The sequence below is a fragment of the Oncorhynchus mykiss genome, chromosome 19 (assembly GCF_013265735.2).
Source record: "Oncorhynchus mykiss isolate Arlee chromosome 19, USDA_OmykA_1.1, whole genome shotgun sequence".
In the NCBI taxonomy this organism is placed as follows: domain Eukaryota; kingdom Metazoa; phylum Chordata; class Actinopteri; order Salmoniformes; family Salmonidae; genus Oncorhynchus; species Oncorhynchus mykiss.
In genome coordinates this window covers 67,084,706-67,108,381 of record NC_048583.1, presented here as the reverse complement: position 1 = coordinate 67,108,381, position 23,676 = coordinate 67,084,706, and the positions used below count along the sequence as shown (strand labels likewise).

The 23,676-nt window shown below is 44.4% G+C and overlaps 2 protein-coding genes across 12 annotated transcripts in view; one reads left to right on the top strand and one right to left on the bottom strand.

Moving 5' to 3' along the window:
• Positions 1-20,747, top strand: part of LOC110498309 (histone-lysine N-methyltransferase NSD2) — a 68,685-nt gene extending 47,938 nt beyond the window's left edge. For 3 of the 5 annotated variants that reach the window (XM_036955443.1, XM_036955444.1, XM_036955445.1), the window contains exons 15-21: positions 4,172-4,275; positions 4,520-4,789; positions 9,932-10,048; positions 14,315-14,456; positions 14,618-14,724; positions 16,461-16,662; positions 19,302-20,747. In XM_036955443.1, coding sequence (XP_036811338.1) covers positions 4,172-4,275; positions 4,520-4,789; positions 9,932-10,048; positions 14,315-14,456; positions 14,618-14,724; positions 16,461-16,662; positions 19,302-19,465 — 1,106 coding nt within the window. In that variant the 3' untranslated portion in view covers positions 19,466-20,747. Of the gene's footprint in view, positions 1-4,171; positions 4,276-4,519; positions 4,790-9,931; positions 10,049-14,314; positions 14,457-14,617; positions 14,725-16,434; positions 16,663-16,727; positions 16,781-19,301 lie in introns of those variants that run through there. The other 2 variants (XR_005037844.1, XM_036955446.1) reach the window with 2 other exon arrangements.
• Positions 20,748-20,807: 60 nt separating this feature from the next.
• Positions 20,808-23,676, bottom strand: part of jade1 (jade family PHD finger 1) — an 86,240-nt gene continuing 83,371 nt past the window's right edge. For all 7 annotated transcript variants that reach the window (XM_036955450.1, XM_036955453.1, XM_036955447.1 and 4 more), the window contains one exon: positions 20,808-22,022. In XM_036955450.1, coding sequence (XP_036811345.1) covers positions 20,980-22,022 — 1,043 coding nt within the window. In that variant the 3' untranslated portion in view covers positions 20,808-20,979. The remainder of the gene's footprint in view (positions 22,023-23,676) is intronic.

Genomic DNA, 23,676 nt, shown 5'->3' with positions numbered 1-23,676 from the left:
TTTGTAACTACCCCGGCGCCGACAGAGATGGCCGCCTCGCTTCGCGTTCCTAGGAAACTATGCAGTTTTTTGTTTTTTTACGTTATTTCTTACATTGGTACCCCAGGTCATCTTAGGTTTCATTACATACAGTCGAGAAGAACTACTGAATATAAGAGCAGCGTCAACTCACGACCAAGAATATGACTTTCGCGAAGCGGATCCTGTGTTCTGCCTTTCACCCAGGACAACGGAATGGATCCCAGCCGGCGACCCAAAAAAACGACTTCGTAAAAGAGGGAAACGAAGCGGTCTTCTGGTCAGACTCCGGAGACGGGCACATCGAGCACCACTCCCTAGCATACTTCTCGCCAATGTCCAGTCTCTTGACAACAAGGTTGATGAAATCCGAGCAAGGGTAGCATTCCAGAGGGACATCCGAGACTGTAACGTTCTTTGCTTCACGGAAACATGGCTCACTCGAGAGACGCTATCGGAGTTGGTGCAGCCAGCTGGTTTCTCCACGCATCGCGCCGACCGAAACAAACATCTTTCTGGTAAGAAGAGGGGCGGGGGCGTATGCTTTATGGTTAACGAGACGTGGTGTGGTCACAACAACATACAGGAACTCAAGTCCTTCTGTTCACCTGATTTAGAATTCCTCACATTCAAATGTCGACCGCATTATCTACCAAGGGAATTCTCTTCGATTATAATCACAGCCGTATATATTCCCCCCCAAGCAGACACATCGATGGCTCTGAACAAACTTTATTTGACTCTTTGCAAACTGGAATCCACATATCCTGAGGCTGCATTCATTGTAGCTGATGATTTTAACAAGGCCAATCTGAAAGCAAGACTCCCTAAATTGTATTAGCATATCGATTGTGCAACCAGGGCTGGCAAAACCTTGGATCATTGCTATTCTAACTTCCGCGGCGCATATAAGGCCCTCCCCCGCTCTCCTTTTGGAAAAGCTGACCACGACTCCATTTGGTTGCTCCCTGCCTACAGACAGAAGCTAAAACAAGAAGCTCCCGCGCTGAGGTCTGTTCAACGCTGGTCCGACCAATCTGATTCCACGCTCCAAGACTGCTTCTATCACGTGGACTGGGATATGTTTCGTATGGCGTCAAACAACAACATTGACGAATACGCTGATTCGGTGAGCGAGTTCATTAGAACATGCGTTGAAGATGTTGTTCCCATAGCAACGATTAAAACATTCCCAAACCAGAAACCGTGGATTGATGGCAGCATTTGCGTGAAACTGAAAGCACGAACCACTGCTTTTAATCAGGGCAAGGTGACCGGAAACATGACCGGATACAACAGTGTAACTATTCCCTCCGCAAGGCAATCAAACAAGCTAAGCGTCAGTATAGAGACAAAGTAGAATCGCAATTCAACGGCTCAGACACAAGAGGTATGTGGCAGGGTCTACAGTCAATCACGGATTACAAAAAGAAAACCAGCCCAGTCACGGACCAGGATGTCTTGCTCCCAGGCAGACTAAATAACTTTTTTGCCCGCTTTGAGGACAATACAGTGCCACTGACACGGCCCGCAACCAAAACATGCGGACTCTCCTTCACTGCAGTCGAGGTGAGTAAAACATTTAAACGTGTTAACCCTCGCAAGGCTGCAGGCCCAGACGGCATCCCCAGCCGCGCCCTCAGAGCATGGCTGGTGTGTTTACGGACATATTCAATCAATCCCTATCCAAGTCTGCTGTTCCCACATGCTTCAAGAGGGCCACCATTGTTCCTGTTCCCAAGAAAGCTCAGGTAACTGAGCTAAACGACTACCGCCCCGTAGCACTCACTTCCGTCATCATTAAGTGCTTTGAGAGACTAGTCAAGGACCATATCACCTCCACCCTACCTGACACTCTAGACCCACTCCAATTTGCTTACCGCCCAAATAGGTCCACAGACGATGCAATCTCAACCACACTGCACACTGCCCTAACCCATCTGGACAAGAGGAATACCTATGTGAGAATGCTGTTCTTCGACTACAGCTCAGCATTTAACACCATAGTACCCTCCAAACTCGTCATCAAGCTCGAGACCCTGTGCAACTGGGTACTGGACTTCCTGACGGGCCGCCCCCAGGTGGTGAGGGTAGGTAACATCTCCACCCCGCTGATCCTCAACACTGGGGCCCCACAAGGGTGCGTTCTGAGCCCTCTCCTGTACTCCCTGTTCACCCACGACTGCGTGGCCACGCACGCCTCCAACTCAATCATCAAGTTTGCGGACGACACAACAGTAGTAGGCTTGATTACCAACAACGACGAGACGGCCTACAGGGAGGAGGTGAGGGCCCTCGGAGTGTGGTGTCAGGAAAATAACCTCACACTCAACGTCAACAAAAGTAAGATGATTGTGGACTTCAGGAAACAGCAGAGGGAACACCCCCCTATCCACATCGATGGAACAGTAGTGGAGAGGGTATTAAGTTTTAAGTTCCTCGGCGTACACATCACAGACAAACTGAATTGGTCCACCCACACAGACAGCATCGTCTCTTCAACCTCAGGAGGCTGAAGAAATTCGGCTTGTCACCAAAAGCACTCACAAACTTCTACAGATGCACAATCGAGAGCATCCTGCCGGGCTGTATCACCGCCTGGTACGGCAACTGCTCCGCCCACAACCGTAAGGCTCTCCAGAGGGTAGTGAGGTCAGCACAACGCATCACCGGGCTACAAACTACTTCCAGGACACCTACACCACCCGATGTCACAGAAGGCCATAAAGATCATCAAGGACAACAACCACCCGAGCCACTGCCTGTTCACCCCGCTATCATCCAGAAGGTGAGGTCAGTACAGGTGCATCAAAGCTGGGATCGAGAGACTGAAAAACAGCTTCTATCTCAAGGCCATCAGACTGTTAAACAGCCACCACTAACATTGAGTGGCTGCTGCCAACACACTGACTCAACTCCAGCCACTTTAATAATGGGAATTGATGGGAATTGATGTAAAATATATCACTAGCCACTTTAAACAATGCTACTTAAATAATGTAAGGTATGTAAACATTATATTATCTCATATGTATACGTATATACTGTACTCTATATCATCTACTGCATCTTTATGTAATACATGTATCACTAGCCACTTTAAACTATGCCACTTTGTTTACATACTCATCTCATATGTATATACTGTACTCGATACCATCTACTGCATCTTGCCTATGCCGCTCTGTACCATCACTCATTCATATATCTTTATGTACATATTCTTTATCCCTTTACAGTTGTGTGTATGAGGTAGTAGTTTTGGAATTGTTAGCTAGATTACTCGTTGGTTATTACTGCATTGTCGGAACTAGAAGCACAAGCATTTCGCTACACTCGCATTAACATCTGCTAACCATGTGTATGTGACAAATAAAATTTGATTTGATAACCTGAACGCAGGCACTGGTAACAGTTTGAAGCTTTTTCTTGAGTGGGCAGCTTGATTGGAAAAAAAAGAAGAAACAAAAGTTGTCCAGAAAATATTACAACAGGCCTATAAGCCCTCAGTCCAGCCTCTCTCAGCCTATTGAGGACAGGCTGAGCACTGATGGAGGGATTGTGCGTTCCTGATGTAACTTGGGCAGTTGTTGCCAGCCTGTACCTGTCTCGCAAGTGTGATGTACCGATCCTGTGTAGGTGTTACACGTGGTCTGCCACTGCGGGGACAATCAGCTGTCCGTCCTGTCTTCCTGTAGCGCTGTCTTAGGCGTCTCACAGTACGGACGTTGCAATTTATTGCCCTGGCCACATCTGCAGTCCTCAGGCCTCCTTGCCTAAGGCACGTTCACGCAGATAAGGGTCTCTGGGCATCTTTCTTTTGGTGTTTTTCAGAGTCAGTAGTAGAAAGGCCTCTTTAGTGTCCTAAGTTTTCATAACTGTGACCTTAATTGTCCACCGTCTGTAAGCTGTTCCACAGGTGCATGTTCATTAATTGTTTATGGTTCATTGAACAAGCATGGGAAACAGTGTTTAAACCCTTTACAATGAAGATCTGTGAAGTTATTATGATTTTTACTAATTATCTTTGAAAGACAGGGTCCTGAAAATGGATGTTGCTTTTTTTGCTGAGTTTATAATTACATGTTATAAAATATATTGGTTATAGTATAACTGTAAGACGACAGAATATAACAATATAATCTCTCTCCAGCGCTGTTGGATGCGGAGACTCGCTTCAAGGAGATCAAGATGGAACGGGAGGCCAAGGAGGCGCAGGAGAACAACAGGAAACCACCTCCGTACAAATACATCAAGGTCTGAACTCTATAACCCTTTAACGATACTCTTAATTCTGTTGTGAAACTGTCTAACCCAGTCCATCAAACTCAGTTCAACCCAGTCCATCAAACTCAGTTCAACCCAGTCCATCAAACTCAGTTCAACCCAGTCCATCAAACTCAGTTCAACCCAGTCCATCAAACTCAGTTCAACCCAGTCCAGTTTTGATATATTCCATGTATGTAATAGTTGTTCTCCCCTGTGTGTGTGTGTTCTGCAGATCAACAAGCCATGTGGCCGGGTGCAGGTCTACACAGCCGACGTGTCGGAGATTCCCAAGTGTAACTGTAAGCCCACGGACGAGAAGCCATGTGGGTTTGAGTCAGAATGCCTGAACAGGATGTTGATGTACGAGTGCCACCCTCAGGTCTGTCCCAATGCAGAGCGATGCTGCAACCGGGACTTCACTAAGAGACACTACCCAGAGACTAAGATCATCAAGACTGCTGGCAAGGGCTGGGGCCTGGTGGCACTACGGGATATTAAGAAGGTATATTTATTATATATACAGTGCATTTGGAAAGTATTCAGACCCCTTGACTCTACATTTTGTTACTTTTACAGCCTTATTCTGAAATGTATTAATTTGTTTTTTTCCCTCATAAATCTACACATGATACTACATAATGACAAAGCAAAATAGCATTTTTAGAATTTTTCAAATGTATTAAAAATATCCAATTTACCAAGAATTCAGACCCTTTATCCAGAACTTTGTTGAAGCACCTTTGGCAGCGATTACAGCCTCGAGTCTTCTTGGGTATGATGCTACAAGCTTGGCACACATGTATTTGGGGAGTTTCCTCTCAAGCTCTGTCAGGTTAGATGGGGAGCGTCGCTGCACAGCTATTTTCAGGTCTCTCCAGAGATGTTCGAGTCCAGGCTCTGGCTGGGCCACTCGAGGACATTCTGAGATTTGTCCTGAAGCCACTCCTGCGTTGTCTTTGCTGTGTGCTTAGGGTCATTGTCCTGTTGGAAGGTGAACCTTTGCACCAATCTGAGGTCCTGACCGCTCTGGAGCAGGTTGCCATCAAGGATCTTTGTACTTTGCTCGGTTCATCTTTCCCTTGATCCTGACTAGTCTCCCAGTCCCTGCCACTGAAAAACATCCCCACAGCATAATGCTGCCACCACCATTCTTCACCATAGGGATGGTCCCAGTTTTCCCCCAGAGGTGACGCTTGGCATTCAGGCCAGAGAGTAAACTCTTGGTTTCATCAGACCAGAGAATCTTGTTTCTCATGGTCTATGTCGTTTAGGTGCCTTTTTGGCAAACTCCAAGTGGACTGTCGTGCCTTTAACTGAGGAGTTGCTTCCGTCTGGCCACTCTACCATTAAGGCCTGATTGGTGAAGTGCTGCAGAGATGGTTCTGGAAGGTTCTCCCATCTCCACATAGGAGCTCGGGTGTCAGTGACCATCGGGTTCTTGGTCACCTCCATGACTAATGCCCTTCTCCCCCAATTGCTCAGTTTGGCCGGGTGGCCAGCTCTAGGAAGAGTCTTGGTGGTTCCAAACTTCTTCCATTTAAGAATGATGGAGGCCACGGGGTTCTTGGAACTTCAACGCTGCAGAAATGTATTGGTACCCTTCCCCAGATCTGTGCCTCGACACAATCCTGTCTCGGAGCTCTACGGACAATTCCTTCGACCTCATGGCTTGGTTTTTGCTCTGACATGCACTGTCAACTGTGGGACCTTATATAGACAGGTGTGTTCCTTGTTCCAAATCATGTCCAATCAATTGAATTGACCACAGGTGGACTCCAAGTTGTCGAAACATCTCAAGGATGATCAATGGAAACAGGATGCAGCTGAGCTCTATTTCAACTCTCATAGCAAAAGGTCTGAATACTTATGTAAATAATGTATTTCCGTTTAAAAATACAGTGGGGCAAAAAAGTATTTAGTCAGCCACCAATTGTGCAAGTTCTCCCACTTAAAAAGATGAAAGAGGCCTGTAATTTTCATCATAGGTACACTTCAACTATGACAGACAAAATTAGAAAAGAAAATCCAGAAAATCCCATTCTAGGATTTTTAATGAATTTATTTGCAAATTATTGTGGAAAATAAGTATTTGGTCAATAACAAAAGTTTATCTCAATACTTTGTTATATACCCTTTGTTGGCAATGACAGAGGTCAAACGTTTTCTGTAAGTCTTCACAAGGTTTTCACACACTGTTGCAGGTATTTTGGCCTATTCCTCCATGCAGATCTCCTCTAGAGCAGTGATGTTTTGGGGCTGTTGCTGGGCAACACGGACTTTCAACTCCCTCCAAAGATGTTCTATGGGGTTGAGATCTGGAGATTGGCTAGGCCACTCCAGGACCTTGAAATGCTTCTTACGAAGTCACTCCTTCGTTGCCCGGGCGGTGTGTTTGGGATCATTGTCATGCTGAAAGACCCAGCCACGTTTCATCTTCAATGCCCTTGCTGATGGAAGGAGGTTTTCACTCAAAATCTCACGATACATGGCCCCATTCATTCTTTCCTTTACACGGATCACTCGTCCTGGTCCCTTTGCAGAAAAACAGCCCCAAAGCATGATGTTTCCACCCCCATGCTTCACAGTAGGTATGGTGTTCTTTGGATGCAACTCAGCCTTCTTTGTCCTCCAATCACAACGAGTTGAGTTTTTACCAAAAAGTTATATTTTGGTTTCATCTGACCATATGACATTCTTCCAATCTTCTTCTGGATCATCCAAATGCTCTCTAGCAAACTTCAGACGGGCCTGGACATGTACTGGCTTAAGCAGGGGGACACATCTGGCACTGCAGGATTTGAGTCCCAGGCGGCGTAGTGTGTTATTGATGGTAGGCTTTGTTACTTTGGTCCCAGCTCGCTGCAGGTCATTCACTAGGTCCCCCCGTGTGGTTCTGGGATTCTTGCTCACCGTTCTTGTGATAATTTTGACCCCACGGGGTGAGATCTTGCGTGTAGCCCCAGATCAGGGGAGATTATCAGTGGTCTTGTATGTCTTCCATTTCCTAATAATTGCTCCCACAGTTGATTTCTTCAAACCAAGCTGCTTACCTATTGCAGATTCAGTCTTCCCAGCCTGGTGCAGGTCTACAATTTTGTTTCTGGTGTCCTTTGAAAGCTCTTTGGTCTTGGCCATAGTGGAGTTTGGAGTGTGACTGTTTGAGGTTGTGGACAGGTGTCTTTTATACTGATAACAAGTTCAAACAGGTGCCATTAATACAGGTAACGAGTGGAGGACAGAGGAGCCTCTTAAAGAAGAAGTTACAGGTCTGTGAGAGCCAGAAATCTTTCTTGTTTGTAGGTGACCAAATACTTATTTTCCACCATAATTTGCAAATAAACATTAAAAATCCTACAATGTGATTTTCTGGATTTTTTTTTCTCATTTTGTCTGTCATAGGTGAAGTGTGCCTATGATGAAAATTACAGGCCTCCCTCATCTTTTTTAAGTGGGAGAACTTGCACAATTGGTGGCTGACTAAATACTTTTTTGCCCCACTGTATATACAGTGCCTTGCAAAAGTATTCGGCCCCCTTGAACTTTGCGACCTTTTGCCACATTTCAGGCTTCAAACATAAAGATATAAAACTGTATTTTTTTGTGAAGAATCAACAACAAGTGGGACACTATCATGAAGTGGAACGACATTTATTGGATATTTCAAACTTTTTTAACAAATCAAAAACTGAAAGATTGGGCGTGCAAAATTATTCAGCCCCCTTAAGTTAATACTTTGTAGCGCCACCTTTTGCTGCGATTACAGCTGTAAGTCGCTTGGGGTATGTCTCTATCAGTTTTGCACATCGAGAGACTGAAATTTTCCCATTCCTCCTTGCAAAACAGCTCGAGCTCAGTGAGGTTGGATGGAGAGCATTTGTGAACAGCAGTTTTCAGTTCTTTCCACAGATTCTGGATTGGATTCAGGTCTGGACTTTGACTTGGCCATTCTAACACCTGGATATGTTTATTTTTGAACCATTCCATTGTAGATTTTGCTTTATGTTTTGGATCATTGTCTTGTTGGAAGACAAATCTCCGTCCCAGTCTCAGGTCTTTTGCAGACTCCATCGGGTTTTCTTCCAGAATGGTCCTGTATTTGGCTCCATCCATCTTCCCATCAATTTTAACCATCTTCCCTGTCCCTGCTGAAGAAAAGCAGGCCCAAACCATGATGCTGCCTGTGTTCAGGGTGATGAGCTGTGTTGCTTTTACGCCAAACATAACGTTTTGCATTGTTGCCAAAAAGTTCAATTTTGGTTTCATCTGACCAGAGCACCTTCTTCCACATGTTTGGTGTGTCTCCCAGGTGGCTTGTGGCAAACATTTAAACAACACTTTTTATGGATATCTTTAAGAAATGGCTTTCTTGCCACTCTTCCATAAAGGCCAGATTTGTGCAATATACGACTGATTGTTGTCCTATGGACAGAGTCTCCCACCTCAGCTGTAGATCTCTGCAGTTCATCCAGAGTGATCATGGGCCTCTTGGCTGCATCTCTGATCAGTCTTCTCCTTGTATGAGCTGAAAGTTTAGAGGGACGGCCAGGTCTTGGTAGATTTGCAGTGGTCTGATACTCCTTCCATTTCAATATTATCGCTTGCACAGTGCTCCTTGGGATGTTTAAAGCTTGGGAAATCTTTTTGTATCCAAATCCGGCTTTAAACTTCTTCACAACAGTATCTCGGACCTGCCTGGTGTGTTCCTTGTTCTTCATGATGCTCTCTGCACTTTTAACGGACTTCTGAGACTATCACAGTGCAGGTGCATTTATACAGAGACTTGATTACACACAGGTGGATTGTATTTATCATCATTAGTCATTTAGGTCAACATTGGATCATTCAGAGATCCTCACTGAACTTCTGGAGAGTTTGCTGCACTGAAAGTAAAGGGGCTGAATAATTTTGCACGCCCAATTTTTCAGTTTTTGATTTGTTAAAAAAGTTTGAAATATCCAATAAATGTCGTTCCACTTCATGATTGTGTCCCACTTGTTGTTGATTGTTCACAAAAAAATACAGTTTTATATCTTTGTTTGAAGCCTGAAATGTGGCAAAAGGTCGCAAAGTTCAAGGGGGCCGAATACTTTCGCAAGGCACTGTGTATATATATATATACATTTGCTAAAATATATACCTTTTCGCTTTGTCATTATTGGGTATTGTGTGACAATTTCGATTTTTTTATTTTATTTAATCCATTTTAGAACAAGGCTGTAACGTAACGCTATACCTTAATATCGTTTCGTCTCGTGGCTATGACCATGTCATAACACTTGTATTATTTCTTAAATATATTATTGATATTTATATTATTATACAAAAGGTGAGGAGAGGCTCTATTACATTGGAGTTTTTAAAAGATGACAATCAAAGCTGTCACGTGCCGAATACAACCGGTGTAGATCTTATTGTGAAATGCTTACTTACAAGCCTATAACCAACAATGCAGTTCAAGAAATAGTTAAGAAAATATTTACTAAAAACTAAAGTAATAAAATAACACTGGCTACATACAGGGGTTACTGGTACGAGGACATTTGGCCCATGATAGTTCGTTGGTGGGCAACAAGGAAATCTGTAATCTGTAATCTGATTTGGTGAAGGTATATCTGTGATCTGATTGGTGAATACTTCTCCGCAGGGTGAGTTTGTGAATGAGTACATCGGAGAGCTGATTGATGAAGAGGAATGTCGCTCCAGGATCAAGTACTACCAGGAGAATGACATCACTCATTTCTACATGCTCACCATCGACAAGGTATCCTCCCTGGTGTAGTACATTATCCTCCCTGGTGTAGTACATTATCCTCCCTGGTGTAGTACACTATCCTCCCTGGTGTAGTACACTATCCTCCCTGGTGTAGTACACTATCCTCCCTGGTGTAGTACACTATCCTCCCTGGTGTAGTACACTATCCTCCCTGGTGTAGTACATTATCCTCCCTGGTGTAGTACACTATCCTCCCTGGTGTAGTACACTATCCTCCCTGGTGTAGTACACTATCCTCCCTGGTGTAGTACACTATCCTCCCTGGTGTAGTACACTATCCTCCCTGGTGTAGTACACTATCCTCCCTGGTGTAGTACATTATCCTCCCTGGTGTAGTACATTATCCTCCCTGGTGTAGTACACTATCCTCCCTGGTGTAGTACACTATCCTCCCTGGTGTAGTACATTATCCTCCCTGGTATAGTACATTATCCTCCCTGGTATAGTACATTATCCTCCCTGGTGTAGTACACTATCCTCCCTGGTGTAGTACATTATCCTCCCTGGTGTAGTACACTATCCTCCCTGGTGTAGTACACTATCCTCCCTGGTGTAGTACACTATCCTCCCTGGTGTAGTACACTATCCTCCCTGGTGTAGTACACTATCCTCCCTGGTGTAGTACACTATCCTCCCTGGTGTCCTCCCTGGTGTAGTACACTATCCTCCCTGGTGTAGTACACTATCCTCCCTGGTGTAGTACACTATCCTCCCTGATGTAGTACATTATCCTCCCTGGTGTAGTACATTATCCTCCCTGGTGTAGTACATTATCCTCCCTGGTGTAGTACATTATCCTCCCTGGTGTAGTACATTTATATTTTTGTCATTTAGCGGATGCTCTAATACAGAGCGATTTACTGTTACTGCATTCATCTTAAAATAGCTAGGTGGGACAGCCACATCATAGACGGCTACTTTATTAATGAAAAATATATATCAGGGTATCAGAGCTAGTAAAGGGGGAGGGGGGATTTGTGGGTGGTGCTGTGGGATTATTTAAAATACTTATTGAAGAGGTTGGGTTTCTGATGTTTTCGGAAGATGGGCAGGGACTGCTGTCCTAGCGTCAGCGTTCCACCATTGGGTTGCCAGGACAGAGAAGCGCTGTCTGCTCCAGCATTGGAGGACCTGCCTGTCTGTGGCCGTGTCTTTGACTGCCAGAGCCAGAGGAACAGTATTGCTTTGGGGATGTTACACTCAAGATCTCTGTGACATTACAGAAAACAATACTACATACTATATACAATGCCTTGCGAAAGTATTCGGCCCCCTTGAACTTTGCAACCTTTTGCCACATTTCAGGCTTCAAACATAAAGATATAAAACTGTTTTTTTTTGTGAAGAATCAACAACAAGTGGGACGACATTTATTGGATATTTCAAACTTTTTTAACAAATCAAAAACTGAAAAATTGGGCGTGCAAAATTATTCAGCCCCCTTAAGTTAATACTTTGTAGCGCCACCTTTTGCTGCGATTACAGCTGTAAGTCGCTTGGGGTATGTCTCTATCAGTTTTGCACATCGAGAGACTGACATTTTTTCCCATTCCTCCTTGCAAAACAGCTCGAGCTCAGTGAGGTTGGATGGAGAGCATTTGTGAACAGCAGTTTTCAGTTCTTTCCACAGATTCTGGGTTGGATTCAGGTCTGGACTTTGACTTGGCCATTCTACCACCTGGATATGTAGATTTTGCTTTATGTTTTGGATCATTGTCTTGTTGGAAGACAAATCTCCGTCCCAGTCTCAGGTCTTTTGCAGACTCCATGAGGTTTTCTTCCAGAATGGTCCTGTATTTGGCTCCATCCATCTTCCCATCAATTTTAACCATCTTCCCTGTCCCTGCTGAAGAAAAGCACGCCCAAACCATGATGCTGCCACCACCATGTTTGACAGTGGGGATGGTGTGTTCAGGGTGATGAGCTGTGTTGCTTTTACGCCAAACATAACTTTTTGCATTGTTGCCAAAAAGTTCAATTTTGGTTTCATCTGACCAGAGCACCTTCTTCCACATGTTTGGTGTGTCTCCCAGGTGGCTTGTGGCAAACTTTAAACAGCACTTTTTATGGATATCTTTAAGAAATGGCTTTCTTCTTGCCACTCTTCCATAAAGGCCAGATTTGTGCAATATACGACTGATTGTTGTCCTATGGACAGAGTCTCCCACCTCAGCTGTAGATCTCTGCAGTTCAGTGAGTGATCATGGGCCTCTTGGCTGCATCTCTGATCAGTCTTCTCCTTGTATGAGCTGAAAGTTTAGAGGGACGGCCAGGTCTTGGTAGATTTGCAGTGGTCTGATACTCCTTCCATTTCAATATTATCGCTTGCACAGTGCTCCTTGGGATGTTTAAAGCTTGGGAAATCTTTTTGTATCCAAATCCGGCTTTAAACTTCTTCACAACAGTATCTCGGACCTGCCTGGTGTGTTCCTTGTTCTTCATGATGCTCTCTGCGCTTTTAACGGACTTCTGAGACTATCACAGTGCAGGTGCATTTATACGGAGACTTGATTACACACAGGTGGATTGTATTTATCATCATTAGTCATTTAGGTCAACATTGGATCATTCAGAGATCCTCACTGAACTTCTGGAGAGAGTTTGCTGCACTGAAAGTAAAGGGGCTGAATAATTTTGCACGCCCAATTTTTCAGTTTTTGATTTGTTAAAAAAGTTTGAAATATCCAATAAATGTCGTTCCACTTCATGATTGTGTCCCACTTGTTGTTGATTCTTCACAAAAAAATACAGTTTTATATATTTATGTTTGAAGCCTGAAATGTGGCAAAAGGTCGCAAAGTTCAAGGGGTCCGAATACTTTCGCAAGGCACTGTAGCTATAACTGTAGCTCTAAGTCAATACTACACATCTATAGCTGTAGCTCTACTTCAATACTACACATCTATAGCTGTAGCTCTACTTCAATACTACACATCTATAGCTGTAGCTCTACTTCAATACTACACATCTATAGCTGTAGCTCTACTTCAATACTACACATCTGTAACTAGCTCTACTTCAATACTACACATCTGTAGCTGTAGCTCTACTTCAATACTACACATCTAACTAGCTCTACTACACATATGTAACTAGCTCTACTTCAATACTACACATCTGTAGCTCTACTTTAATACTACACATCCGTAGCTCTACTTTAATACTACACATCTGTAACTGTAGCTCTACTTCAATACTACACATCTGTAGCTCTACTTCAATACTACACATCTATAGCTGTAGCTTTACTTCAATACTACACATCTGTAGCTGTAGCTCTACTTCAATACTACACTGTAGCTCTACTTCAATACTACACATATGTAGCTGTAGCTCTACTTCAATACTACACATCTGTAGCTCTACTTTAATACTACACATCTGTAGCTCTACTTCAATACTACACATCTGTAGCTGTAGCTCTACTTCAATACTACACATCTGTAGCTCTACTTCAATACTACACATATGTAGCTGTAGCTCTACTTCAATACTACACATCTGTAGCTCTACTTCAATACTACACATCAGTTCCTCTACTTCAATACTACACATCTGTAACTGTAGCTCTACTTCAATACTACACATCTGTTGCTGTAGCTATACTTCAATACTACACATCTGTAGCTGTAGGTCTACTTTAATACTAGACATCTGTAGCTCTACTTCAATACTACACATCTGTTGCTGTAGCTCTACTTCAATACTACACATCTGTTGTTGTAGCTCTACTTTAATACTACACATCTGTAGCTGTAGCTCTACTTCAATACTACACTGTAGCGCTACTTCAATACTACACATCTGTAGCTCTACTTCAATACTACACATCTGTAGCTGTAGCTCTACTTCAATACTACACATCTGTAGCTGTAGCTCTACTTCAATACTACACATCTGTAGCTGTAGCTCTACTTTAATACTACACATCTGTAGCTGTAGCTCTACTTTAATACTACACATCTGTAGCTCTACTTCAATACTACACACCTGTAGCTCTACTTTAATACTACACATCTGTATCTCTACTTCAATACTACACATCTGTAGCTCTACTTCAATACTACACATCTGTAGCTGTAGCTCTACTTCAATACTACACATATGTAACTAGCTCTACTTCAATACTACACATCTGTATCTCTACTTCAATACTACACATCTGTAGCTCTACTTCAATACTACACATCTACAGCTGTATCAATCTTCATATTTTACTGCATACCTCTTCACCAGCCTGACCTGTGTTTCCAGGATCGGATTATAGACGCCGGCCCTAAAGGGAACTACTCCCGCTTCATGAACCACAGCTGCCAGCCCAACTGTGAGACGCAGAAATGGACGGTGAACGGAGATACCAGGGTTGGGCTCTTCGCTGTCTGTGACATCCCTGCTGGTGAGAATCAACCATCTCCTTGGTTAGGTCATTATTGTAATATACTTTACTCAATGACTTGTGTGGTTAGAGACGTCTAATGCTGTTGTCTTGTTGGTTTGGTTTATTGACACAATGTCAGGGTTAGTTGTAGTAATATTCTATTGTGTTGTGGCATACAGGGACAGAGCTCACCTTCAACTACAACCTGGATTGCCTTGGTAACGAGAAGACTGTGTGTCGCTGTGGGGCTCCCAACTGTAGTGGTTTCCTTGGAGACCGGCCCAAGGTGAGTTGGCTTCTCTTGGTACATACAGAAAAGACGAGTAGATTTTGAACATCCATACTTTATAACACCTTTAAGTCTGAAAGATGACCCCGTGGAACAGATGGAACTCTTGAGGTCCATCTAACATACCTCTGACTGTTGTGTCCTGTCCAGACCTCTGACTGTTGTGTCCTGTCCAGACCTCTGACTGTTGTGTCCTGTCCAGACCTCTGACTGACAGACTGTTGTGTCCTGTCCAGACCTCTGACTGACAGACTGTTGTGTCCTGTCCAGGCCTCTGACTGTTGTGTCCTGTCCAGACCTCTGACTGACAGACTGTTGTGTCCTGTCCAGACCTCTGACTGACAGACTGTTGTGTCCTGTCCAGGCCTCTGACTGACAGACTGTTGTGTCCTGTCCAGACCTCTGACTGACAGACTGTTGTGTCCTGTCCAGGCCTCTGACTGACAGACTGTTGTGTCCTGTCCAGGCCTCTGACTGACAGACTGTTGTGTCCTGTCCAGGCCTCTGACTGACTGACTGTTGTTTCCTGTCCAGACCTCTGACTGTTGTGTCCTGTCCAGGCCTCTGACTGATTGACTGTTGTGTCCTGTCCAGGCCTCTGACTGACAGACTGTTGTGTCCTGTCCAGGCCTCTGACTGACTGACTGTTGTTTCCTGTCCAGACCTCTGACTGATTGACTGTTGTGTCCTGTCCAGGCCTCTGACTGACTGACTGTTGTTTCCTGTCCAGACCTCTGACTGTTGTGTCCTGTCCAGACCTCTGACTGACAGACTGTTGTGTCCTGTCCAGGCCTCTGACTGATTGACTGTTGTGTCCTGTCCAGGCCTCTGACTGACAGACTGTTGTGTCCTGTCCAGACTGACTGACTGTTGTGTCCTGTCCAGGCCTCTGACTGACTGACTGTTGTGTCCTGTCCAGGCCTCTGACTGACTGACTGTTGTGTCCTGTCCAGACCTCTGACTGACTGACTGTTGTTTCCTGTCCAGGCCTCTGACTGACTGACTGTTGTGTCCTGTCCAGACCTCTGACTGACTGACTGTGTTGTGTCCTGTCCAGGCCTCTGACTGACTGACTGTTGTTTCCTGTCCAGGCCTCTGACTGACTGACTGTGTTGTGTCCTGTCCAGGCCTCTGACTGACTGACTGACTTGTGTCCTGTCCAGGCCTCTGACTGACTGACTGTTGTGTCCTGTCCAGGCCTCTGACTGACTGACTGTTGTGTCCTGTCCAGGCCTCTGACTGACTGACTGACTGTTGTGTCCTGTCCAGACCTCTGACTGTTGTGTCCTGTTCAGGCCTCTGACTGACTGACTGTTGTGTCCTGTCCAGGCCTCTGACTGACTGACTGTTGTGTCCTGTCCAGGCCTCTGACTGACTGACTGTTGTGTCCTGTCCAGACCTCTGACTGTTGTTTCCTGTCCAGGCCTCTGACTGACTGACTGACTTGTGTCCTGTCCAGACCTCTGACTGTTGTTTCCTGTCCAGACCTCTGACTGACTGGCTGTTGTGTCCTGTCCAGACCTCTGACTGACTGACTGTTGTGTCCTGTCCAGACCTCTGACTGACTGACTGTTGTGTCCTGTCCAGACCTCTGACTGACTGACTGTTGTGTCCTGTCCAGACCTCTGACTGACTGACTGTTGTGTCCTGTCCAGGCCTCTGACTGTTGTGTCCTGTCCAGGCCTCTGACTGTTGTGTCCTGTCCAGACCTCTGACTGTTGTGTCCTGTCCAGGCCTCCGGTTTCCAGGCCGCGGAGCCCAAGGGGAAGAAAGCCAAGAAGAAAGTGAAGAAGCGTCGGACGCGGAACGAGGGGAAGGAGTCTGAGGACGAGTGTTTCCGCTGTGGAGACGGAGGGCAGCTGGTTCTGTGTGACAAGAAGAGCTGCACCAAGGCCTTCCACCTCTCCTGCCTGGATCGAACCAAGAGACCCTTCGGTAGACCCAAACTTCTAACTCTGGATAGATGGATATTCTAATGTTATGTGTATATTATATTTCAGGGCGCTGGGACTGTGTACAGTACCAATCAAAAGTTTGAACACCTACTTATTCCAGGGTTTTTCTGTATTTTTACTATTTTCTACGTTGTAGAATAAGTGTTGACACCTAAAGGACTCTGACCATCAGAAACAAGATTCTCTGGTCTGATGAAACCAAGATTGAACTCTTTGGCCTGAATGCCAAGCGTCACGTCTGGAGGAAACCTGGCACCATCCCTACGGTGAAGCATGGTGGTGGTGGTGGTAGCATCATGCTGTGGGGATGGTTTTCAGTAGCATGGACTGGGAGACTAGTCAGGATTTGAAGGAAAGATGAACGGAACAAAGTACAGAGATTCTTGATGAAAGCCTGCTCCAGAGAGAAGGTTTACCTACCAACAGGACAACAACCCTAAGCACACAGCCAAAACAATGCAGGAGTGGCTTCGGGACAAGTCTCTGAATAAACTTGAGTGGCCCAGTCAGAGCCCAGACTTGAACCCGATCGAACATCTCTGGAGAGACCTGAAAATAGCTGTGCACCAACACTCCCCATCCAACCTGACAGAGCATCTGCAGAGAAGAATGGGAGAAACTCCTCAAATACAGGTGTGCCAAGCTTGTAGCATCAAGAGTCCAGGCTCTAATCTCTGCCAAAGGTACTTCAACAAAGTACTGAGTAAAGGGTCTGAATATTTGTAAATAGATATTTCAGTTTATTTTTAATATATTTGAAAAAATGTCTACTTGTTTTTGCTTTGTCATTATGGGGTATTGTGATGTCATTATGGGGTATTGTGTGTAGTAGATTGAGGAACTGTTTTTTCATCCATTTCAGAATAAGGCTGTAACGTAACAGTGTCAAGGTCTGAATACTTTCCGATTGTAATACTGGTCACTTAGAAATGTCCTTGTTTCTGAAAGAAAAGCACAATTTTTTGTCAATTTAAAATAACAAATTGATCAGAAATACAGTGTAGATGTTGTAAATGACTATTGTAGCTGGAAACGGCAGATTTGTTTTTAATTAAATATCTACATATGCGTAGAGGCCCATTGATCATTAGAAAACCCTTTTGCAATTATGTTACCACAGCTGAAAACTGTACTGATTTAAAGAAGCAATAAAACTGGCCTTCTTTAGACAATTTGAGTATTTGGAGCATCAGCATTTGTGGGTCTGATTACAGGCTCAAAATGGCCAGAAACAAATAACTTTAATCTGAAACTCGTCACTATTCTTGTTATGAGAAACGCGGCGTACTACTCCCTTCACAGAACAGCGCAAACTGTCTCTAACCAGAAAAGAGAGTGGGAGGCCCCGGTGCACAAATGAGCAAGAGGACAAGTACATTTGTGTCTAGTTTGAGAAACAGACGCCTCACAAGTCCTTAACTGGCAGCTTCATTAAATAGTACCCACAAAACACCAGTCTCAACGTCAACAGTGAAGAGGCGACTCTGGGATGCTGGCCTTCTAGGCAGAGTTCCTCTGTCCAGTGTCTGTGTTATTTTGCCCATCTTAATATTTTCTTTTTATAGGCCAGTCTGAGATATGGCTTTTTCTTTGCAACTCTGCCTAGAAGGACAGAATCCCGGAGTCGCCTCTTCACTGTTGACGCGACGACTGGTGTTTTGCGAAGCTGCCAGTTGAGGACTTGAGGTGTCTGTTTCTCAAATTAGACACACTAATGTACTTGTCCTGCTCATTTGTGCACCGGGGCCTCCCACTCTTTCTATTCTGGTTAGAGTTTGTGCCGTTCTGTGAAGGGAGTAGAAGCCAGGCGTTGTACAAGATCTTCAGTTTCTTGGCAATTTCTCACATGGAATAGCCTTCCTTTCTCAGAACAAGAAGAAAGTTCTTTGTTTCTGGCATCTTTAATCAGGATAACAGTTTTCAGCTGTGCTAACATAATTGCAAAAGGGTTTTCTTATGATCAATTAGCTAATTCAAGTTTATCATTTTAAAAGGCTAACACAACGTGCCATTGGAAAACAGGAGTGATGGTTGCTGATAATGTGCCTCTGTACATATTCTATTAAAAATCTGCAGTTTCCAGCTACAAGTCATTTACAACATTAACAATGTCTACACTGTATTTCTGATCAATCAATATTATTTTAAAAAACAAGGACATTTCTAAGTGACCCCAAACTTTTGAGCGGTAGTGTATATGCTGAACAAAAATATAAATCCAACGATTTTACTGAGTTACAGTTCATAGAAGCAAATCAGTCAGTTGAAATAAATTCATTGGGCTCTAATCTATAGATTTCACATGACTGGGCAGGAGAGCAGCCATGGGTGGGCATAGACCTACCCAGTTGGGTGAAAGGTCCGCCCAGCCAATCAGTTTTTACCCACAAAATGGCTTTATTACAGACATAAATACTCCTCAGCACTATTTGTGACCTTTTATTGTCCCCAGCACAAGTGTAATGATCATGATATGCCACACCTGTCAGGTGGATGGATTATCTTGGCAAAGGAGAAATAAGCTATTTGAATATAACATTTCAGGGATTATTTTATATATTTCAGCTCATGAAACAACACTACATGTTGCATTTTATATTTTTGTTGTTTATATTTCAGGGCGCTGGGACTGCCCGTGGCACCACTGTGACGTGTGTGGGAAGCCATCTGAGGCCTTCTGCCAGCTGTGCCCCAACTCATTCTGCAAGAACCACCAGGAGGGGGTGCTACGGCCCTGGCTCCACACCGGACAACTCTGCTGCCAGGAGCACGATGACCCCTGACCTGGAGCGGACTGACTGATCAGGTGCCTCTAAACGCTCCAAGAGAGGCCTGAAGGTTCGGGTCTAGAGACTGGGAGACGCTGACCTGCAGCAGAACATGACCCAACTCCATAATGTTTTCAATATGACTGACAGCACTGTATGTATGTCTCTCTCATCAGGGATTTTCTCAACAGCTCATTCAACCAATCGGGTGATTCCACTCAGCTTGTACCTGTTGTGTTTGTCTGTAACTCGTCTGCACTGTGGTAGAAAGCACAAAGACGGCAGAGACAACATGGCACCTCAGACAGATACAGCATTAGTCTCATCATTCCTCTCCCCAATAGTGCTTGTGTGTGTATATATATATATATGTGTGTGTGTGTGTGTGTGTATATGAAAGACCAAAATGAAAATACTGGAATATTGTTAGTACCAGGTTGAAACTGTTTTTATCTGAAGTAATATCGTAAGGCACTGTCGATAAGTCTTGACTTACGTTTACTATAGGCAAGTACTGCATATTGTTTTCATTCGAGTAATGTGATGCCCACCTGTTCAGAGCTGAAACTCCATCACGTCGCTGCTGACCTCTATATGTACCTGTGGCTTTAATACCGGAATAAAGAGGACTTTATTGAAGTTAGTTCAGTACACTCTAATTTTTGTTAACTTTTTGTCCAGTTTGTGGTCCACGATCTGCTGAAGAAAAGTCTGGAACATTTACACATTGTTTAATGACAGCTGATTCTAGATCCCTTAATGTGTTTCCTGGACAGGTTGAGGTGTTTCAAGAGTGAATTTATTTAAGACATAACTGGTCATTTGCATAACAATGATGCAGCCATCAATGGTACAAAATATTTTTCTCCAAGCCCAGCCATCCTATCCTGTCTTAGTGCAAACACTAATAAAGATCGTCACAGACAAGGGAAGTGGTAAGCTCTGGGCCGTTTTGCCTTAGACCCGCCCTGCTCATGGAGTTCTATTCAAACCGTATCGCTGAAGGTCAGTGTTCCTGTGTTAGTGGAGGCAGCATTTGTCCACTCAATCAGAAATTACCTTTAAACGTCGATCCCACCATCTAACACTTACCTTCCTGACAATGTCTAGTTCAACACCTCCACAGCATCAGCCCCTGTTGGTTCAAGGGTTTCTAGAAATATTATTCTGACTCATTGTATGGTTTCAGGTTAAATTTCCAACTAATCATTAATGCTTGACCATTCTTTCATTGCAAGTGCTATAATGTGATTTCCAAACTACAAATTAAATACATGGCTTATGCTTCAACAAAAAACAGTTGTCAGGTGTGATTTTGTTGAGGCTATGAGCATGTCATAATACATTCACTGAAAAATAATCTTCACTTTTTATTGATAACAGAATTTAAAATATATACAACCTTACAAATGATAAAATAAATATCAGTTCTGTAAATTTGATTATAAAAAGCAACCTTGGGCTAGCTTCATTTTCTATAAACATGGTGCTGTTTGTTTCAAGTGTTGCATCTCAGCAGGATGATGTCATCAGGAGGCTAGAACCCCTTGGTGGATGATGTCAGAGCCATAGGCCCCACCCCTCAGCTGGTGGGCGTGGCATCTCTTCAGACATGCCTTCATGTCCAGCCCACTGGGTGGAGTTTCAGAGTTAGAGGAGTACCCATCGCTCTCTGTACGGAGTCGTCTCCTGGGGTACGACGGCTCACTATGCAGTGGCCTGCGCTGTGGGGGGTTGGGAGGTCTACGCTGTGGGGGGTTGGGGTTAGGAGGTCTGCGCTGTGGGGGGTTGGGGTTAAGAGGTCTGTGCTGTGGGGGGTTGGGGTTTGATGGCTCCTCTGGCCTCTCGCTCCTCTTCGGGATTCTGAACTTACCCCAGTTCTTAAGATGGCTGCCACCAGGCCCACTGGCCAACCAACTATTGTGTTTGGTTGTCATGGATACATTGGTGTCTCTGGGATCAGATTGGCTGTATGTTCCGCTGAGCCTCACCTTCCTTCCCTTCACTTCAGTCACATGATCAGTAACCCTAACCCTCGTTAACCTGACCCTAGCCTCAGTCACATGATGAACCTTGATCCTAGTTAACCTAACCCTAGCTTCACTCATTCTATTGGCTGGTTTAGCATCAGTCATATCACTGACCCTACTGGCTGGTTTCTCACTGGCCTTTGACCCCAGTCTGGTTTTGGCTTTGATTGGAGAGCTTTTCTCTGTTCCATGGTCCTCCTCCCCTGTCCTCTGTTCCTTCTCTCCTCTCCTCCTCCTCTCCACCCTTCCCTGGTCCTCCTCTCTCCTCCTGCTGCTGCTCTTCTGCTGCTGCTCAGGATCTGGGGCCTCCTTCCTCAGGCTCCTCCTACCCTCTATTCTGGGTCTGCTACTTTCTGTCTTCAGTTTGCTGGAGTTGTCTGTCTGTCCTCTACCCCCCTCAGTCAGACTGTGTAGTAGATGTAGGCCTCCTCTCCGGTGCCCTCCCCTCCCTCGGTCTCTCCTCTGGGTCTTCAGGCCACTGTACCCCAACACCGCCACTGGGGCCGAAACCACACTGAGACGCACACTGTCGTTCAGACACCCTGATGAAGACAACACAGGGTTAGCACAGGTTCAACTGGACATTACACTGCTCTGCCTAAAGAGGGAAATCTTCCACATTTAAACATCAGGAACATTAATATCCAACAAGGACACAGTAAACAAGTCATCCCCATGAATGATGCAACACCCCCCCCCTTGGGCCAATCAGTGTGATTTTAAAATGCTGTATCTCCATAGCAAGATGCATCATTCATCCAAAATCGGGCCAAACGTGTCTAAGATATTGCGTGGGTTAGCTAGACTCATATCTCTGAGCATGTGTGTCAAATTTCATCACTGAGTCAAACAGATCAAGAGATAAACATGTGCCTGTTATAGCGCCACCGTGTGGTCGATATGAATGTTCTTGCATATGTTGAGTCTTGAAAGTTTGGAACATGTGTGTTACAATTAGGGCTGTCAAAATTAACGCATTACATTTTCTACACCTTTAATCACATCTCCATTCACTGCCCTCTTTAAGTGCACTGGTTTCCGCATGGACACTAACCTAACCCAATCACGTGTTTCCACATAGACACTGACCTTAACCAATTATGTGTTTCCGCATGACACTGACCTTAACCTAACCCAATCACGTGTTTCCGCATGGACACTGCACTCAGTGACAGCTGCAGTTATATAGTATTGTGGTGTGTGCAAATACACTATGCTAACTATGCTAGAATCAGAACATAAATCCCATTTAGAATCAGAACATCCATCCCAATTAGAATCAGAACATCCATCTCATTTAGAATCAGAACAGAACATCCACCCCATTTAGAATCAGAACAGAACATCCTCCCCATTTAGAATCAAAACAGGACATCCACCCCATTTAGAATCAAAACAGGACATCCACCCCATTTAGAATCAAAACAGGACATCCATCCCATTTAGAATCAGGACATCCATCCCATTTAGAATCAGAACATCCATCCCATTTACAATCAGAACATCCATCCCATTTAGAATCAGAACAGGACACCCATCCCATTTACAATCAGAACATCCATCCCATTTAGAATCAGAACATCCATCCCATTTACAATCAGAACATCCATCCCATTTAGAATCAGAACAGGACACCCATCCCATTTAGAATCAGGACACCCATCCCATTTAGAATCAGAACATCCATCCCATTTAGAATCAGAACATCCATCCCATTTAGAATCAGAACAGGACACCCACCCCATTTAGAATCAGAACACCCATCCCATCCCATTTAGAATCAGAACAGGACACCCACCCCATCCCATTTAGAATCAGAACAGGACACCCACCCCATTTAGAATCAAAACAGGACATCCACCCCATTTAGAATCAAAACAGGACATCCATCCCATTTAGAAATCAGGACATCCATCCCATTTAGAATCAGAACATCCATCCCATTTAGAATCAGAACATCCATCCCATTTAGAATCAGAACATCCATCCCATTTACAATCAGAACATCCATCCCATTTACAATCAGAACAGGACACCCATCCCATTTAGAATCAGAACATCCATCCCATTTAGAATCAGAACATCCATCCCATTTACAATCAGAACATCCATCCCATTTAGAATCAGAACAGGACACCCATCCCATTTAGAATCAGGACACCCATCCCATTTAGAATCAGAACATCCATCCCATTT